This window comes from Grammomys surdaster, unplaced genomic scaffold (assembly GCF_004785775.1).
Source record: "Grammomys surdaster isolate TR1022 unplaced genomic scaffold, NIH_TR_1.0 100, whole genome shotgun sequence".
NCBI lineage: Eukaryota > Metazoa > Chordata > Mammalia > Rodentia > Muridae > Grammomys > Grammomys surdaster.
Window position 1 is genome coordinate 2,259,719 of NW_021604579.1, and position 17,247 is coordinate 2,276,965.

Sequence of the window (17,247 nt, forward strand, 5' to 3'; positions counted from 1 at the left end):
CCCCCCCCCCCCCCGCCCCCCCCCGCGGGCCCCCCCCCCCCCCGGGGGGGGGGGGGGGGGGGAGTGGGTGGAGCTGAACGGAACTTCTCAATGCTTTGCTATTCCATCGAGACAAGAGCTTTCTGGAGGAAGCTTACCTTTGAATACTCCAACATCAGATAGTAAAGGATGCTCAGAGTCTTCAGAATAAGGATGCTTTTTTGGGGTGCTTTGGCGGAAGTAGATTCTTGAATAATCAGGATTGAAGTTAGGATCCGAATGGCTTCCGCTTCCTGGGCTTCATCTGCATTGGAAGAGGAGAAAAGAAACAAGCCTTGCAGGCTTTGGCAGTGGGAGTTGGGGGTGGCTTGGTGGCTTACTGAGTAAGAAAGCTTGCTATGTGACCACAAAGACCTGAGTTCAGAAAACCAGGTATGGCTTGTTGGCCTGTGACCACAGTGCTGGGCAGAAACAGAAACAGGAGGCTTGCTGGAGCTGGCTGCATGGGACAGGCTGTATCTACACACACACACACACACACACACACACACACACCTGTCCTTGCTCTAGACACTAAGCCTGCTGCAGCCTCCTCTCCTGGGTCCTAGAGGAAACAGTGCACACACAGCACACGAGTGGGAAGTAGGGCGGCTTCCTACAGCTCTCTAGCTCGGTCTAAGGGGTCAGTAGTGGAGAGACCACAGGTGCCCTAAGCTGCTAAGGTTTCTATTTCAGAGGCTGAGATCTCCTGAGCTCCTAATACAGGGAACTGGTCAGGTCAGATTCCTTGGGGCCATTCAGCCCCAGCTCCAGTTGTAGCGCCCGTATTCCTCCTCCAAAGGTCAAAGACAGCTGGCCAACAGCCTATCTGTTCCACACCAGAGTTTCTTTATTTCCCTCAGAGATTTTTTTCTTTGTTTGTTTGTTTATATTTTATTGAAACATGGTCTCATGTAACCCAGACTTGCTATGTAGCCCAGGCTGGCCTTGGACTTCTGATGCCCCTGCCTCTACCTCTTAAGTGCTGGGATTATAAACGACTCCTTCCCGGAGACTTTTGTTTCTGTGCCATTCACCATTTATTGGATAGTCATTATGGGCCAGCACTTGAGAGCATATGTGTAAGTAATAAGCTTAAAGAAAAAGGCAAAAAGCACAAGCCCATAATGCTATGCATGGCTACCTGTGCGTGACTGCCTGTGTGTGGCTACCTGTGTGAGGCTATCTGTGCGTGGCTACCTGTGCATGGCTATGTTTCTACTACAATGTGAACCACTTTCCTGATGAGGAAACTGGATGAGGTTACTAACTTTCTAAACCTTTAGCTTAAAGTCTTGGCTTCAGTCACCCTTTCAGGGCCACCTACCAGTCTTCACGTCTTCATTCTGGGACTCCTGTTAGAACTTGTACCTGTGGCTGTCCCTTTGTGCTGCAAACGGGCTCTGCATTGTCACTGCACCGAGAGGGGCTGACTTTTTAGTGGAACTAGATCCTCCATCTCTCTACCATCTCAGAGGACAATGCCACACACAGTGCTACCCAATATGCAGCCCTTTGCTGGGCTTGGGATGGAGGTGCATTGAGGTCCCTGCCATTGAGGACCTCACACACTGGAAAGGAGGAAGATTCTGTCAGGAGGAACCAACAAGGCAACTTCTGCACAGAGCTTCCCTGGGCTTATGTATCCTGGAGGGAAAACCAAGAAATTGATAGGTAAAAACCACCGGGGTTTAGTAGGGGGCTCCCCCTTTTCTCTAAGTCTGCCCTTATCAGCCTGCTAAGGATTATGTGTAATGGTGGGGGTCTCAATTCCTCCTGACATTGGTATACGCCCTTTGAGCCCTTTGTTTCCATCTTCTCTCCATCTCCACGATGGGCTCCGAGAGAACAGAGGCTGAGTGTTAGGGAGGAAAAGCCACTGTTCTGTTTGCTAGACCTGCCACTTACCCAAGCCAGTATCATTCACAAACTGTTTGCCCAGTAAATCTGTTTGTTGGGTACGAGCCTGTAAGAGGGCTTGATAGTGACTGTTCAGATACGTATACCAAATCTCCGAGACCTGTTGGGAAAGCAGGGTGATTAGACCAGCAGGTCAGGGTTAGCCACTAGCCAGCCAACTGGGAACACGCTGTACAAGGCCAGGTTTCCTGAGTCTAGAAGTTCTCATTCTTACTCTGCTTGGAAGCAGAGTGAGCCCTGGGAGTCCAGACAAGGGCTAGACAGGCTCATCATGGGCAGCCTTGCCTGGGTCTAGGGTAAATGGCTACTGTGGTAGTTTGAATAGGTTTGGTTCCCATTGACTCATGTGTTTGAATGCTTGGCCTACAGGGAATGGCACCATTAGGAGGTGTGGCCAAGTTCCAGTAGGTGTGTCACTGTGGGGGTTGGCTTTAAGGTAAGCTCCACCAAATGTGGAACTCCAGTCTCCTGGCTGCCCTCGAATCAAGATATTAGAACTCTCAGCTCCTTCAGCACCACGTCTACTTGCGCGCTGACAAGCTTCCCTCCATGGTGATAATGGACTGAACCTCTGAACTGTAAACCAGCCTCAAGTAAATGTTTGCCCTCATGCCTTGGTCATAGCATCTCTTCACAGCAATGGAACCCTTAGACAGCTACCACTGTGAAGCAAGTGTTCATTACTCCTATTTACATGTGAGTAAACTTGGGCTTAGAGAAGTTGCCGACACACTGAACTTCTGGAAAGAGCTGGCAAATGGCACAGCCTGGCTACACACCCAGTTCTGTCTGACTCCAAAGCTCCCTGGTGTTCAGCCACACCAAAGCACCTTTTTCTAAGAACTAGAAATCCACAGTCACAGCATGATGGCCTCTATCCCACACAGAAATGGCAGCTGCCTAAGAGAGGATTGCTGACTGGATAGCTGGCGTGTTCAGACACTGGAAAGTCTTTACAGAAAGAGTTTGGCAGGAGAGAAAGCTCAGCTGAGAAAGTGCTAGCTGAGCAAGCATGAGGACCTGAGTTCAAATTCCAGCACCCACTGGATATAAACGCAGTGACACAAGCTTGCAAATGCTGGTGTTGGGAGCAGAGACGGGAGGACCCCTGGGGCTTGCTGGCCAGCCAGTGTACCCTACTTCGCAAGCTCCAAAGCGTAGAGACCCTGTGGATGGTGCCTGGAAAAGAACACCCAAGGCTAGACTGTGACCTCCACATGCAAGCACACACAAGCTACACGCACATGTGTACACACACACACACATGCACACACACAAAAGAATTTTAAGCTGGGTATGATGGTGCAAGGCTTTAATTCCATCACTCATTAGATAGAGTCAGAAGGATCTCTGTGAGTTTAAGGACAGCCTGGTCTACATAGTGAGTTCTAGGTTGGCCAGGAGTAACTAGAAAGACCTTGTCTCAAATGATGATAATAGTAATACAAAAAAAAAAAAAACAAAAAAAACAAAACAGAGTCAACTCATCCGGGTCCATATTAGCTCACAGAGAATGAGCCAACCAGGATGCCCACATGGGACTGACCTAGGACCTCTGCACCTATGTTACAGTTGTATAGCTTGGTTTTCTTATGGGACTCCTAAGAGTGGGAGCAGGGCTGTCTCTGACTCTGTTGTCGGCCTTTGAGACATGCTGGGCATAACATACTTCCTACTGGGCTGCCTCATCTACACTTCATTAGAGACAATGTGCCTAGTCTTACTGCAACTTGATTTGCCATGGCTGCTTTATATCCAGGGGAGGCCGGCCCTTTTCTGAAGAGAAAGGGAGAAGGAGTGGATGGGGAAGAGAGGAGGTGGGGGGGCATAGTGGGAGGAGAGGACAGAGGGAAAACTGCAGTTGGAATGTAAAATAGATAGGTAGATAGACAGATAGATAGAAACTCAGGAGGTTAGAAAGGGGCCTCAACAGACTAGGTAACTGCCACCAAGTATGATAATGAGAATTCCATCTCCTGCCCCATGTGCTGGAGGGGAAGAGTCAGTGTGACATGGTGCATGCGCACAGACACTAAAGTTCATATAATAATAAATATATATAAGCATAATTTTAAAAACTTAAACCTACCTTACTTATGAGGGGGTGGGGAGTTTGGGGGTGCAGGTGCTGCAACATGCATGGGGAGGTCAGAGGTCACCATTCAGGAATCGGTTCTCTCCTTTCACCATGTGGGTGGGCCCTGGATCAAACTCAGGGGCAGGCTTGGTGGCACCATACTTTATACTTCTGTATTGTATACCTCCATATGCCTGCCTCGCTGGCTGTGTGGGTGTGGCAGAGGCTGCTGTGAGCTCTGGTTCTCTGTGAGTCTCTCTACAGATGCTAAGGATTGGCCCATGTTGGCATTAGACAAAGAGAAAGAGTAAAGTGAGTACCCCCGGACTGGCTGTGTAAGCTGACATGTCAGTCAGCCTCTGAGCATGTCTGCAATGGCCTGACTCTGGTTATAGATGCCAGGCATGAGTGCCAGTGCTGAGGCCCCACATTCCCCAGCTTACCTTTGTATACAATGTGTCGGCCAGCTCCATTTTCTTAAGGCTATAGAAAATGTTGGCCAGGTGGAAGTAGCCTCCTGAGGTCCTGACATCTTCTGTCCCATATGCACAGCTGGCAAAATAAATCTATCACAGGAATAAGAGAAGGCGCCTGAGTCCCTCGAAAACCATGTATTTGATTAAAAAAAAAAAAAAAGGCATGTGTCCAGAATACACGGGAAAAAAAAACTTTAATCGTAGCCTGATGTGAAAATGGACTCGGGACCTGAGCAGACATTTCTCTGAAAGACACATGGATGGTTAACAAGCATGTGACCATCATTCAAGGAAAGCAAAACAAAATCACAACAGTATCACTCCTCTTCATAGTCAATAGGACAACTATCTTCAAAAAGAGAATGACAAGACAGGTGAGGGAATTAAGCCCAGACATGGCTGGGACTGATGAAAAATGCTGGAGCCTGGGCAGCAGCTAGCCAGATCTTCAGAAGGCTAAACATGGAATTGCTGCGTGGCCCAGGAAAAACTGGCACACATGTCCACATGTGAAGAGACAGGTTCACGAATATCTGTCGAAGTCATTCTTAACAGTCCCAGGGCAGAAACGGCACATACATCTCATCTCAAGAGTGATAAGTGACTGCGCCCTAGTCAGGGTAGACTGCTTCTTTACAACGAAGGCATGAGCTGTAGCTCAGCAGTGGCTGCACTGCGAGCACTGTGCAGGGTGAGGGCAGTCAGATTCCAGACTCTGCCTGTAATTCTCCCTCTATAAAGAGCATGCGCCGATGGCCATGGTGCACACCTTTAATCCCAGCCCTCAGGATGCAGAGGCAGGCAGATCTCTGGGAGTTCGAGGCCAGTCTGGTATACATAGTGAGTTTCAGGATAGCCAGGGTTACTCCAAAAACCTTTATCTCGGAAGAAGAAAGAGGAGAAGGAGGTGAAGAAAAAGAAGGAAAGAAAGAAAAAAGGAAGGAAGGAAAGAAGGGAGGGAGGGAGAGAGGAAGGAAGGAAGGAAGGAATGAAGGAAGGAAGGAAGGAAGGAAGGAAGGAAGGAAGGAAGGAAGGAAGGAAGAAAAAAATCTATGGAGACAGAGACTGGCTGCCTGGGGTTGGGATTTGAATGGGAAATGAGTGCAAACGGAAATGAGGGCTTCTCTGAGCGATGGACATGTGCTCCTGGTTGTATAGCTCTGTAAATGCACTGAAACTTACTGAAGTGGACAGTGAAAATGGGTGGTTCTGTAGTTTGTATCAGTGAAGTGTTCGGTAAAGAAGGGGAAGAAATGTAGGTGTGATATCGAAAATCTGTAATCCCAACACCCAGGAGGCCAAAGCAGGGTCAAGATAAACCTGAAGTATATAATAAGACCTTGTCTCAAAAAAGGTAGCTAGAGACAGGGTGCCATGCACCTCTAATCTCAGCGCTTGGAAGGCAGAAGCAGGTGGATCTCTATGAGTCTGAGGTCAGCTAGAATACATAGTGAGACCCTGTTCAAAAGGAAAACAAACAACAACTGTGTGTGTGTGTGTGTGTGTACTCAGGAAACATGGTTTTGAGGTTTTGATCTAATTCCTAATTGTGTGGTCAGCACAAGACAGAATGTGCCTCTACTTAATTAACTGAAGGATGTAGGGGGGCAGAGACAAATATAAATGAAGAAAAATTGCCAGACACGGTGGTGCACACCTTTAAGCCCAGCATCCAAAAGGCAGAGGCAGGTAGATCTCTTTGAGTTCAAGGCCAGCTGGGTCCACATATCAAATTCCTGGACAGCCAGGACTAGGTAATAAGTAAGATCCTCTCTCTTTCAAAAAAAAAAAAAAAGTATTGGTAAAGGGCTTGGACAGAAAGAGATGGCATAGGGCTGCCTGAAGTCACTTAATGGAAGAGTGACTGGAGATTTGGAAGTCACAAAAGCAAGAGGGTCAATGGAGCTTCAAGAACAGTTAATGGCAAAGAACTACTGCCATCCCTGTACCTCAGAAAACCAGAGGAGACAGCATGGAGAACAGAGACCAGTCAGAGCTGGGGCTATGGCCACTAGACAGGAGCTGTATCCAGACAGGAAAGCTGACTGCTTCTGCCAGAACTGAGGTGGGTGTACTCACCCCTCCCCACCGTATCTCCACACTCCTGCCCCCTGCTGTGCCTCCCACTCTTCAGTCCCTAGCAGAGTCAGACAGCAGTGGTGTTCAGGAGAGCCATGGAGGTCAGCATCCCAGGGCAGAGAGTTGCCCGCACAATGGCCTCGAGGTACAGGGAAGAGTCTAAGGCAAGCACAGAGGCAGGCAGCCAGAGGGAAGGCTGTGTGGAGGAAAGGTGAGAGTAGCGACTACAGAAATGCCCCAGGGAGTGCAATAGGACCCACCTAGTGTGGATTAGGTGCAAGAGCCCTGTCTGGTACTGTTTTCCAGCCCCACATCCGATGAGGAACTCCCTAACTTGAGCAGAGCAGCTCATCTGACTCCCGCACCTCACAGTTGTACGGGTTTATAGATTGTAAGTTCTTTCTTATAGATCTAGCTCATTTAAATTTAATAACCACACTCTGAAGAAGAGACGTTAATATTATTTTAACAAATAGCCACAAAGTCCAGTGAGTACAATCTTCTATTATTAATCTCTGCAATGCGCTGATGTGGTTGGGACCGGTTTATGATTTGTGTCTTACATGTGATGAAAAAGGTTAAATAATTTGTCACAAAACTAGCAGGGCTGGAAACAGTAGCAGAGCCCTTCTCTTAGCAGCTCTGCTTTACAGATTAGCCTCAGACAACTGAGGAGGGGGAGGGGAGAGATGGAGCCTGGCCACATTTGCATAGTCAGGAAGTAGAAAGGCTTGAACTGGGGTCATTTGAGCGGAGTTCTTGCTGCTCCCAAAACGGTTAGTATAAGCAGTAAGTGTTAAGAGAAATGCTCAGCTAAGAGAAACACTAAACGGAGCCATTCTTGGAAATACCCAGGTGTTTTAAGTGAGCTCTCTCACGTCATTAGCCAGATGGTACCGGGCTTCCTCGAGGTTCTTCTTGGCGATGTAGAGAAGGCCCAGGTTCCGATGCAGTAAAGAATGGGTGGCGTTACTACAGTCAGTTGACTTGAGGACTGTCCATTGGGCTTGGGATAGATATTCTTCAGCCTGCACTATCCGACCCAGACCTGTCAAAGTCAGTTATAAAAGAGGTATAAGCCAGGCATGGTGGTACATGCCTTTAATTCTAGCACTTGGGAGGCAGAAGCAGGAGCATTGCCTGGAGTTCCAATACAGTTAAGGCTCTGTAGAGATACCCTATCTCAAAAACCCCTAAATAAGCCGGGCGGTGGTGGCGCACGCCTTTAATCCCAGCACTTGGGAGGCAGAGGCAGGAGGATTTCTGAGTTCGAGGCCAGCCTGGTCTACAGAGTGAGTTCCAGGACAGCCCAGGCTACACAGAGAAACCCTGTCTCGAAAAACCAAAAAAAAAAAAAAAAAAAAAAAACCCTAAATAAATGAATAAATAAATAAAGTTATAATTCCTATTTTAACAAAAGAATATATGATGATATATGGGTTATCAAACATTGGTTTATTCATTGATACAAATATTTATTGGTGCCCAAAGTCACTCATGAATGTTCATAGCAATCTATCCATAACAGATGCTCATCAGTTGATAAGCATATCCTTACCCATGAGTGAACTGTGATTAGTCATAAACAGAAGAATACTGCCTGTATACATGCTACAGAGAGGATGGCTTGAAAACAGCATGCTAAGTGAAAGAAGACAGACACCAAAACACCACATATCATCAGACCCCATGTATGTGAAATGCCCAGAACAGGCACACACAGAGAGAAGGGAGTTGGTAGTGGGGGTGCATCACAGAGAGGAAGAAGTGAGGCTGTTTAACAAGGGGTAACTACAAACAACTATATGGATGTTTCAAGCTGATGGAATGTTCTGAAGTTGAATAGGAGTGAGTTATACAACCTTTTGAATATATAACCTTCTGACTATATTACATTGTACCTTAGAAGGATGAACTTATAGACTGTGAATTCTCTCTTTCTACAAATATACACAATGCAGACAGGCAGAGAGAGAGATACACTGGGATTTTAATATTTATTTATTTATTTATTTATTTATTTATCTTTTTGTTTTGTTTTGCTTTAGACCGAGTTTTTGTAGCTCTGGTCTTGAACTCTATGTAGACCAGAATGACCTTGAACACATAGAGATCCTCCTGCCTCTACCTCCTCAGCGCTGGGAAATAAAGGTGTGCACCACCAGGTCAGGTTTGTATCAGGCCTTTAAAAATATTTATTTTGCTGGGCAGTGGTGGTGCATGCCTTTAATCCCAGCACTTGGGAGTCAGAGGCAGGCAGATTTCTGAGTTCGAGGCCAGCCTGGTCTCCAGGACAGCCAGGGTTATACAGAGAAATCCTGTCTCGAAAAACTAAAAAAAAAAAAAAAAAAAAAAATTATTTTGATTATGTGTGTGTGGGGGAGGGTAAGTGCAAGTGAATACTGGTTCTTGGGGAAGACAGAAATGTGGTGTCAAATTCTCTAGAACTACAGGCAGTTATGAGACATCTAACAAGGTTGCTGGAAACTGGAGTCCTGTCCATAAGCAATATATACATACTTCATTTTGCTCTGCCTGGTTCTTCTCAAGGAGGCAATGCTAAAGAAGAAGGTCTCAAGGCTGTGCTGCAGCTGCATCTAAACAAACATCAGTCCTGAAGGAAAAGGCATACTAGGGAGAATGCACCACAGGCTTCGGGTTCAGAGAGCCAGACTAAATCTATAACTAGCAATGGAGTGAGCTGAGCTCTCAGGAAAATCAGGACAAGAGGAAGAAGTTTCTGAATGACTGACTTAAAAAGAGACACAGAGCGAGCAAGATAGCTCAGCAGGAAAAAAGACTTGACATGCCCAAAGCCAGACAGTTCTATCACTGGGACCTACACTGTGGGAGGAGAGACCAGCTCCCTCTGACCTCCACATAAGGGCTGTGGCACTTATACCTGTGAACACATACACACAAATAAAATTAAGGTTAAAAAAAAAATACCCAACCTAGTCTTTGGAGATAGGGAAAGGCTTCCAGACCAAAGACTAGAAACCTTGACCTGAGAGACAACAAGGAATTAATTAGGTGGAAAGGGACAAAGGACTTGAAAGAAGGTATCCATAACTGGAAAAAAGAAAACAGCAGGACAGAGATGCCATTGTGGGCCTCAGACTGTGTTGGATGTGTCTTTGGATGTGCAATGGGATCACATTGCTCAGTGTTAGTGAGACTGAAGACAGCCTAAACGGACATGGAGAAAGCAGCTAGCAGGCACACAGGCAGCTGATGCTGGGGCTTTGGCTTAAATGACTTTTTCAAAGCTCCATAGTCAGTGTCAGGGTACACAGAGTCTGGGTTGCATTTCCTGGCCTCGAGTTCTGCCTACAGTCTAGAATGGGGTGTCAGACCTCAGCAGCGTGAACAAGGCAGCCTGTAAGTACAAGGCCTGGTACAGGGAGCCAGAACCAAATGTCTAAGGACAAGATCCATGCAGGAGAGTGGGCCCAGAGGGAGAAGGAAGCGTTCACTCAGGCAAGAGAGGGCATCTTTGGGGGTCGACTCTTTCACTGGAGAAAAAGAGTTGGTTCAGCTTCTGGGAGCCCATCATGTATACAAACACACCAAGGGTTGTGGAAGGCAGCATCCTCCCTGTCAGAGGAGCGGACTGAAGATGAAGTGGGAGACTGGACTGAAGATGAAGTGCTGAGCACACCCATGTCATGTGTGAGAAATATTTTTTTCTGTAATGCACTCTAAAATTTTTGTTTATGACAAGGAGCTCAAATCTTTTTATTCCCCACCACCACCCTGTAAAAACCTTTATGGAAATGTTTAGATCCCCTAACCCACTAAATATTTGCTTACTCAAAAGCCCTGCTGCGCCGGGCCGTGGTGGCACACGCCTTTAATCCCAGCACTTGGGAGGCAGAGGCAGGCGGATTTCTGAGTTCGAGGCCAGCCTGGTCTACAGAGTGAGTTCCAGGACAGCCAGGGCTATACAGAGAAACCCTGTCTCAAAAAACAAAACAAAACAAAACAAAAAAAAAAAAAAAACAAACAAACAAACAAAAAAAAAACAAAAGCCCTGCTGCATTCTTAAAACTTGATTTAAACGGCCCTCCCCTTCCCACTCACCTTCGTTTCCTTTTCAAACTAGCCAACTGCAGCAGACTGTGAATTCAGACCCAGCCAGTGGGGAAATGACACAGTCAGCACCTGAGCTAAAATAAAACCCAAGTGACCTTCCTGTCCATGTGCTTGCTCACCGGGTTCCCTGTCTCTGTGTGCTTGCATGACAGGTTTGGGTCATGGGTGCCCAAAATCGCCTCGACTCGGTACGTTCACCTTGTTCGTGAATTCCTTTTGTGTGATGCTGAGATTATTTGTGTCTAACATGGATGTGAGATGTATTGTGTTTACACATCCATCCCTTAATTCTGTACACTCCTTAGCTCCAGCACAGGTAAGACCCCATAGCAATGAGTAAGTCTAGTGAACAGCTTTTGGTGTCCAGATTTGTTTTCTGTAGAAAAATAAAAGTAGAGGGGATACAGGGTATTCTAAGAGATACTGTTTCAGAAAGCAGGCACTCAAAAAAAAAAATATGGAGATATTTCAAAGAGCAAGGAGATAAAAAGCCAGCTTGAGTGGTCAAATCAGGTTCAGTTTGAACACATGAGTAGTACTAACTGTAGTGGGTTAAAAACCCAGGGATTAAGACAGGGAACCAGGAGTCAGGATAAATGGCTACAAATGAATAAATACATTGAGAGTTTGGAAAAAAAAGATGTTTACATGACTCCAAAGTACCAACTCATAAAACAAAACTAGAATGAGCCTGATTCATGGCAGCACCACTGTCGTAACAGTGTGATGGTGAGAATTTGGGAGCACATCTCCTACTTGGTAGAAGGAGACACTGCCTGGTTCTAGAACTGCAAATAAAGCCAACTATGATCTTTAAACAGAGTTCAGCTACAAAACATCCAGGCTCTGTAGCTGAGGATGGCCTTGAATTCCTACCTTCCTGCCTCCACTCTAGACCTTACTTCTGGATTTTCCATCTAATACATTCTGATCAGTGTTGCCTATGGGCTAGCATCTGTAATGGGAAAACTGTGTCAGTTGATAGCATGGATTAAGAACACACTGTCACCTCTGTGACATTCCTGTCCCCAACAAGGAAACAGCAGAAAAACCCAACTAGGATGCTTTGTATGATTGGCAATTAAGAGTACAGAGTTTTCAGTCCCCAGCACCCACACGGCTGTCTGTAACTCTAATTCCAAGGGATCGTGTGCCCTCTTCTGGCTTTCTCAGACACTAGGAACATGGGTGATAGACAAACATACCTGCAGGTGAAACACCCAGATACATGAAATAATGCATATTTTTTTAAATTGGCCAATGATCTCTAAAAGTCAAAAGAGCCAAGGGAAAGCCGAAAGACTATTTCAGAGAGAAGATTTAACAAACGGCAGCAAGAGAGGAGACGTGTCTCTGAGTTGTGACTCCTTCCAATTCTGCAACTTTGGGGGCTATACATGTATTTTTGGAGAATCCTGAATGGAAGGCTTCACTGTGCTTGTAAAGGGGGAGTTTGATGAAAAATATCCACTGGAGAGTCCCAGACACAGGGACCCTTCTGCATCCAACAGTAAGGCTTGGATGGAGCGCTTATACTATACCAACAGCAGCTTGACCTCACTTTTTATTTTCAAAGCTGGGACTTGAACCCAGAACTCTACATATGCTAGGCAATGTGCTTTACCGATGAGCTATAGTCTTAGCCTGAAGAATGATCTTCAAAACGATGGCTGTTAGATGTATATGGTGCCTGAAACACTGTAGATGCTCAAGAGTATAAATCCTTCTCCGAATCCTCGTCTGTAGCTGCCCTCAGGCAGGTGCCTGCTAAGAAGCATGCACTCTCACTCAGGGTGCCAGGTCCTGTTTCTGAACTATGACTTTGACTCCAGGAAATAAGGGTAGATGCTACACTCCAACTAGGTTAACAAAATTCTGTCTTCTGGGAATTTGTAATGGAAATCAGATGCTAAGCCATTTCTGCCTCTCAACTTAAATCCAGAGGACATGCAGATGTAACTAAATCTGGTATCTGAAGATTACCTGTCTCCTGCAGTGAGGAGAGGATGTTACAATTTAGTCTACAGATAGGCACACAGTAGTAGATACATACAGAAGAGCAGAGACAAGAAAGAGGGCTGGGGGTGTAGCTGAGTTGGAAGATTGTTGGCTTACCGTGTATGAAGACCTGGGTTTGGTCCCCAACAACACATATCTTGGGAATGTAGTTTTGGCATGAAATCTCAGCACTGGAAGGAAGGGTGGTGGAGGCAGGAGGATCAGAAATTCAGTCACCCCTTAAGCTACCTAGTGAGTTAGAGGTCATCCTGGATTTTTTTTGGGGGGTTGGTTTTTCGAGACAGGGTTTCTCTGTGTAGCCCTGGCTGTCCTGGAACTCACTCTGTAGACCAAGCTAGCCTCGAACTCTTGAACTCAGAAATCCGCCTGCCTCTGCCTCCCAAGTGCTGAGATTAAAGGCGTGTGCCACCACCGCCCAGCCATCCTGGACTTTTTAAGGGGCGCTTTAAAAAGGAGAGGGAAAAGAAGGGACATAAGAGAAAATCTGAGAGCCCAGCCCATTTCCTATAACCCCCCCTAGGACACCCCAACAACCTAATTGATCTCTTCCCTTTGTCTAGGTAAGCTTGAGTGGATTTCTTTTTGTTGTTTTGTTTGTGACAGAGTCTCTCTCTATAGTTCTAGCTGTCCTAGAACTCCCTATGTAGACAAGGGTGGCTTCTTGTCTCTGCCTCTCCAGTGCTGGGATTAAAGGTGAATGACACCAGGCCCAGCTTGAGTGGATTTCTGTCAGCTGTGGCCATAGCTTTCACACCCCTATGCCAGCCTTCATTCCAACCCTCCTGTTCCACAGAGGGTGTCTTGCTCCTGTCGAGGATCAATACAGTACTTCAACTGGCTCCAGGGGCCTAAAGTCAGTTCCACTCACCAAGGCTGGCCTCAGCCAGGAGCAGGTAAGCAGGTACAAGCTCGACTGAGCTCAGGCCGTGCACATTCATGCGGAATCGGAGGGAGTGCAAAGCCGCAGGGACGGCATCTTCATGTCTTCCTTCAAAGAGATATTTCTGGGCGACTGTGTAGCAGAATTCAATCAAGTGCTTCTGTGGAAGACAGAAATAGGCACTTTAAGACAAGGTAAAATACAAGGTAGAAATACCTGCAGGTAAAGCCAATGTCTGCTGAAGGGATTTGGGGAGCCTGCCTGTACTAGGTAGACTTTAGATTGAGGGGTGCAGTGGATAAAAATGCTAACTTGGGATGGTGAGGCCAAGGTCCAGGAACAGACATCTTTCATTTTAGTTCAGAATTTGGCAGACAGGAATGTTGGACACGGGCTCTCAGATGAACAGCACACATCAGTCCTCTAGTTCTTTTCATTGTTGTGTTTTATTTATTTACCTTTAAAGACAGAGTTTTATGTAATTCAGGATAGTCTCAAACTCACTATGTGGGTGAACATGTACCACCACCCACTTTTACATGAAACCAAAGCTCCAACCTAGGGTTTGATACCTGCTAGCCAAGTACATACCAACTGATGTACATCCTTGGCCTAATTTTAATAAAACTTTAATGTAGCAATGCTACAGATGACATAAGACAATGCCTTTTGTAGAGAGCTTTTGGGGCTGCTTGGCAGAAATCTGACATTGGCCAAGGACAAGGAAATGGGCTTTAGGCAGGAATCTGACTTTGGGCCATGACAAGGAAGTAAGTTCAGGCAGGAATCTAATTTTAGGCTAAAACAGAGAAGTAATTTCAGTCAGGAATCCAAGTCTTAGGCTAAAACAAAGAAGTAGGCCTCAGGCTTGAATATGACTGTGGGCTAGGACAGGGAAGTAGGCTCAGATACTTTGTCATCCTGATGAGCCCTTAGAAACAGCAATCATGAGAGTGATCACAGGGTGATCACGGGACTCTGTATATTGCCTCGTTTGTTCCTTGACTGTTTGTTTCTATTGTATTGTTGGTTCCTCAACCTAGAACTGACCTAAATACTTGCATGTAATTAAAAGGGCTTAAAAGAAAAGTTGAATTAAACAAACCTGCCTTCAGCCTCAGAACTGGCTGGGATCACGCTATAATTTTGTCTAATCGTCTCTTTTCTTTTATTCCTCACCCCTGTGCTGGAGAACCTGTTGACTGACTGAGCGGGCTTGGTCAGCCTTTATACCCTAATATATTCCTTTTGGTGTACTTATATTGTAAATATCTTACTATACCAGTGGTTTTCAACCTTCCTAATTTCTGCAATACTTTAATACAGTTCATGTTATAGTGACCCCCCACCATAAAATTACTATCATTGCTACTTCATAATTGTAATTTTGCTACTGTTATGAGTCATGATGTAAATATTTTTGGAGACAGATGTTTACCAAACAGGTGGCTTTTACTTCCTCAGAGAAAGTGATGAGCTGAAAGCCATATCCGAGCTTATGAATACATGGCTTGGGTTGAACCCAGAGTGTTTCTATCTATCCCTAGGCCTAAGCCTGGGAGTTTCTAACCTCTGTACTATCTAACCTTCTGCAAGCCATGGCCTTGAAGGCTTCAGCTTCCAGCCTTTGTCTGCTAATCTAGGCGTAGAATGTTTCAGCCTCTGAGACTTACTGCTGAATAAACTTACTTTTTCTAGCTCTGTCTGAACTCTGGCTGGCTGGTTCAACTCAACTGTTTTGGCTCAAATGCTTCTCCAAGCTGACTGATTCAAATAAGCTTCTCTTGGCTTCCTACTGATTTGCTCTCCTTGAAAAAGACTGCTTCTGAACTGCACCAAATAAAGTGCTCTCAATTGAACAGACTGAGCTGAACTTGAACTGTCTCTCCCTCCCTGTTCTTAAGTAGCCTCTCCTATCTATTCTCCAGAGGGTTGGACAGATCCTATCTCTGACTCATTTTGTCAAATCTTTCTGATTTGTCACTTTGCCTGCCCCTCAATTAGACAACATTGTTTGGGATTAAAAATATGTACTAAACGCAGGTCTGTATTCCAGCCAGATGGATCAAAGGCACAAACTAAAGGTATGTCTATATTCCAGCCAGAAGAATTAAAGGTGTGTAGTATGTCTGTATTCCATCCAGATCATATCTTTGGATATAATCCCTTGTCAGAGCAGCCATCTTACTGGATTAAAATTCCTCTACAGTCTTATTACAGTACTTGACACATGGATTTTATGGACTGAACCATATCTCACAAAAAGTCATTTGCTGAAGCTTTAAACCCTAATCCCACAGGATATGATGGTGATGTGGGTAAAATGCCATCCAAAGAGGTGGTTAAGTTAAAAAATGGATCCATTCACATAGACTCTAATTTAATCTGTTTGGCATCTTAATTACATTTTGTGTGTGTCCATGTGTGCCATATGCATGTGCAGAGGTCAGAGGACAACTGGAAGTCAGTTTTCTCCTTTGACCATGTGGGTTCTGGGGATCAAATTCAGGTTGCCAGGCTCAGCAGCAAACTCTTTCCCATTGAGCTATCCTACTAACCATGACCGCTGTCTTTATAAGAAGAAACTGGACAGGCACAGAGATACCAGTGAAGTGTATGAATGGAGGGTCCAATGACGACTTAGCAAGAAGGTAGCCATCCACCATCCAGGAAGAGAGGTCTTGGAAGACATCAAATCTGGGTCTCCAGAGATGGCTTTGTCAGTAAAGTCTAATGTGCATGGGGACCTGAGTTCTGTAAGGGGAGGTTCTGATACTAAGGGCTAGTTCCCTAATGGTACTTGATTTGTCAATAAAGAAGACCAGAAGCCAGTTGCTGGACAGAACGTACAAGTGGAACTTCTAGATCCCAAGAGGAAAAGGAGATGCAGAGAAGGAGAGAAGGAGCTTTTCTGCCATACTTTGAGGAATGAGGATGTAGCAATCATGTAGGCCTGGGGAGAGCTAGGGCCTGCGGCCTCCACTGCAGGTGAGTGGCCAAAGATGTTTGGCAGGGGCTAATTGGGACAAGCCACAATGTTTAGGGTGGAAGGAGAGACAGAGATAATAAATTGGTAAGTGCATGAATTTCCAGCCAGGAGATATTAACACCTATTAATTGTGCCTAGCAGGCAAGTTAAGGTAACAAAATGTGTCTTTTATCGTAGGATTCAAAAAAAAAAAAAGATCCCGGGTTAACACTAAACCCGGTGGAACAAAAAAGAGCAGGGAGAGAGGGAGAGGCTAGTAGCACAGAAGCTTGGGGCAAAGGCGGTAGCATGGTTTTTTTAAAACTACACCCAACAAGTTCAATACCCAGAAACCATGTTAAAAAGATAGTTGTGGTGGGCATATTTGCTCTCCCAGCACTGAGGGTCAGCCATAGGCAGAGCCCTGGGACTCACTGTCCAGCTAGGCTAACCTGCTTGGTAAAACCCAGCCCTGTGAGAGACCCTGTTTTATAATAACAAAGTCAAAACCAAAGTAAATAGCTCTGAAGAAGGACACCCGAGGTTGTCCTCTGGCATCCACCTGCAACTCAAGCATACGTGTGCACCCTAAGATGTACGGGGCTGGAGGAGGACTAGGGAGGGAAGGGGGAGGACAAGGAAAAATGGAATGAGAGGGAGGGGGGGAGTAAGGTACAAACCTTGACTTGGACTTTCAGTCTCCAATAGTGTTTGA

The 17,247-nt window shown here is 45.8% G+C and overlaps 1 protein-coding gene across 1 annotated transcript in view; it reads right to left on the reverse strand.

The window, feature by feature from the left end:
* Nucleotides 1-17,247, reverse strand: part of Zmynd12 (zinc finger MYND-type containing 12) — a 33,378-nt gene that overhangs the window by 3,209 nt on the left and 12,922 nt on the right. Inside the window, exons 3-7 of the mRNA XM_028785534.1 lie at nt 13,553-13,724; nt 7,449-7,618; nt 4,459-4,581; nt 1,927-2,038; nt 138-283 (exon numbers count right to left, since the gene is read on the reverse strand). Of these exons, the coding sequence (XP_028641367.1) occupies nt 138-283; nt 1,927-2,038; nt 4,459-4,581; nt 7,449-7,618; nt 13,553-13,724 (723 nt within the window). The remainder of the gene's footprint in view (nt 1-137; nt 284-1,926; nt 2,039-4,458; nt 4,582-7,448; nt 7,619-13,552; nt 13,725-17,247) is intronic.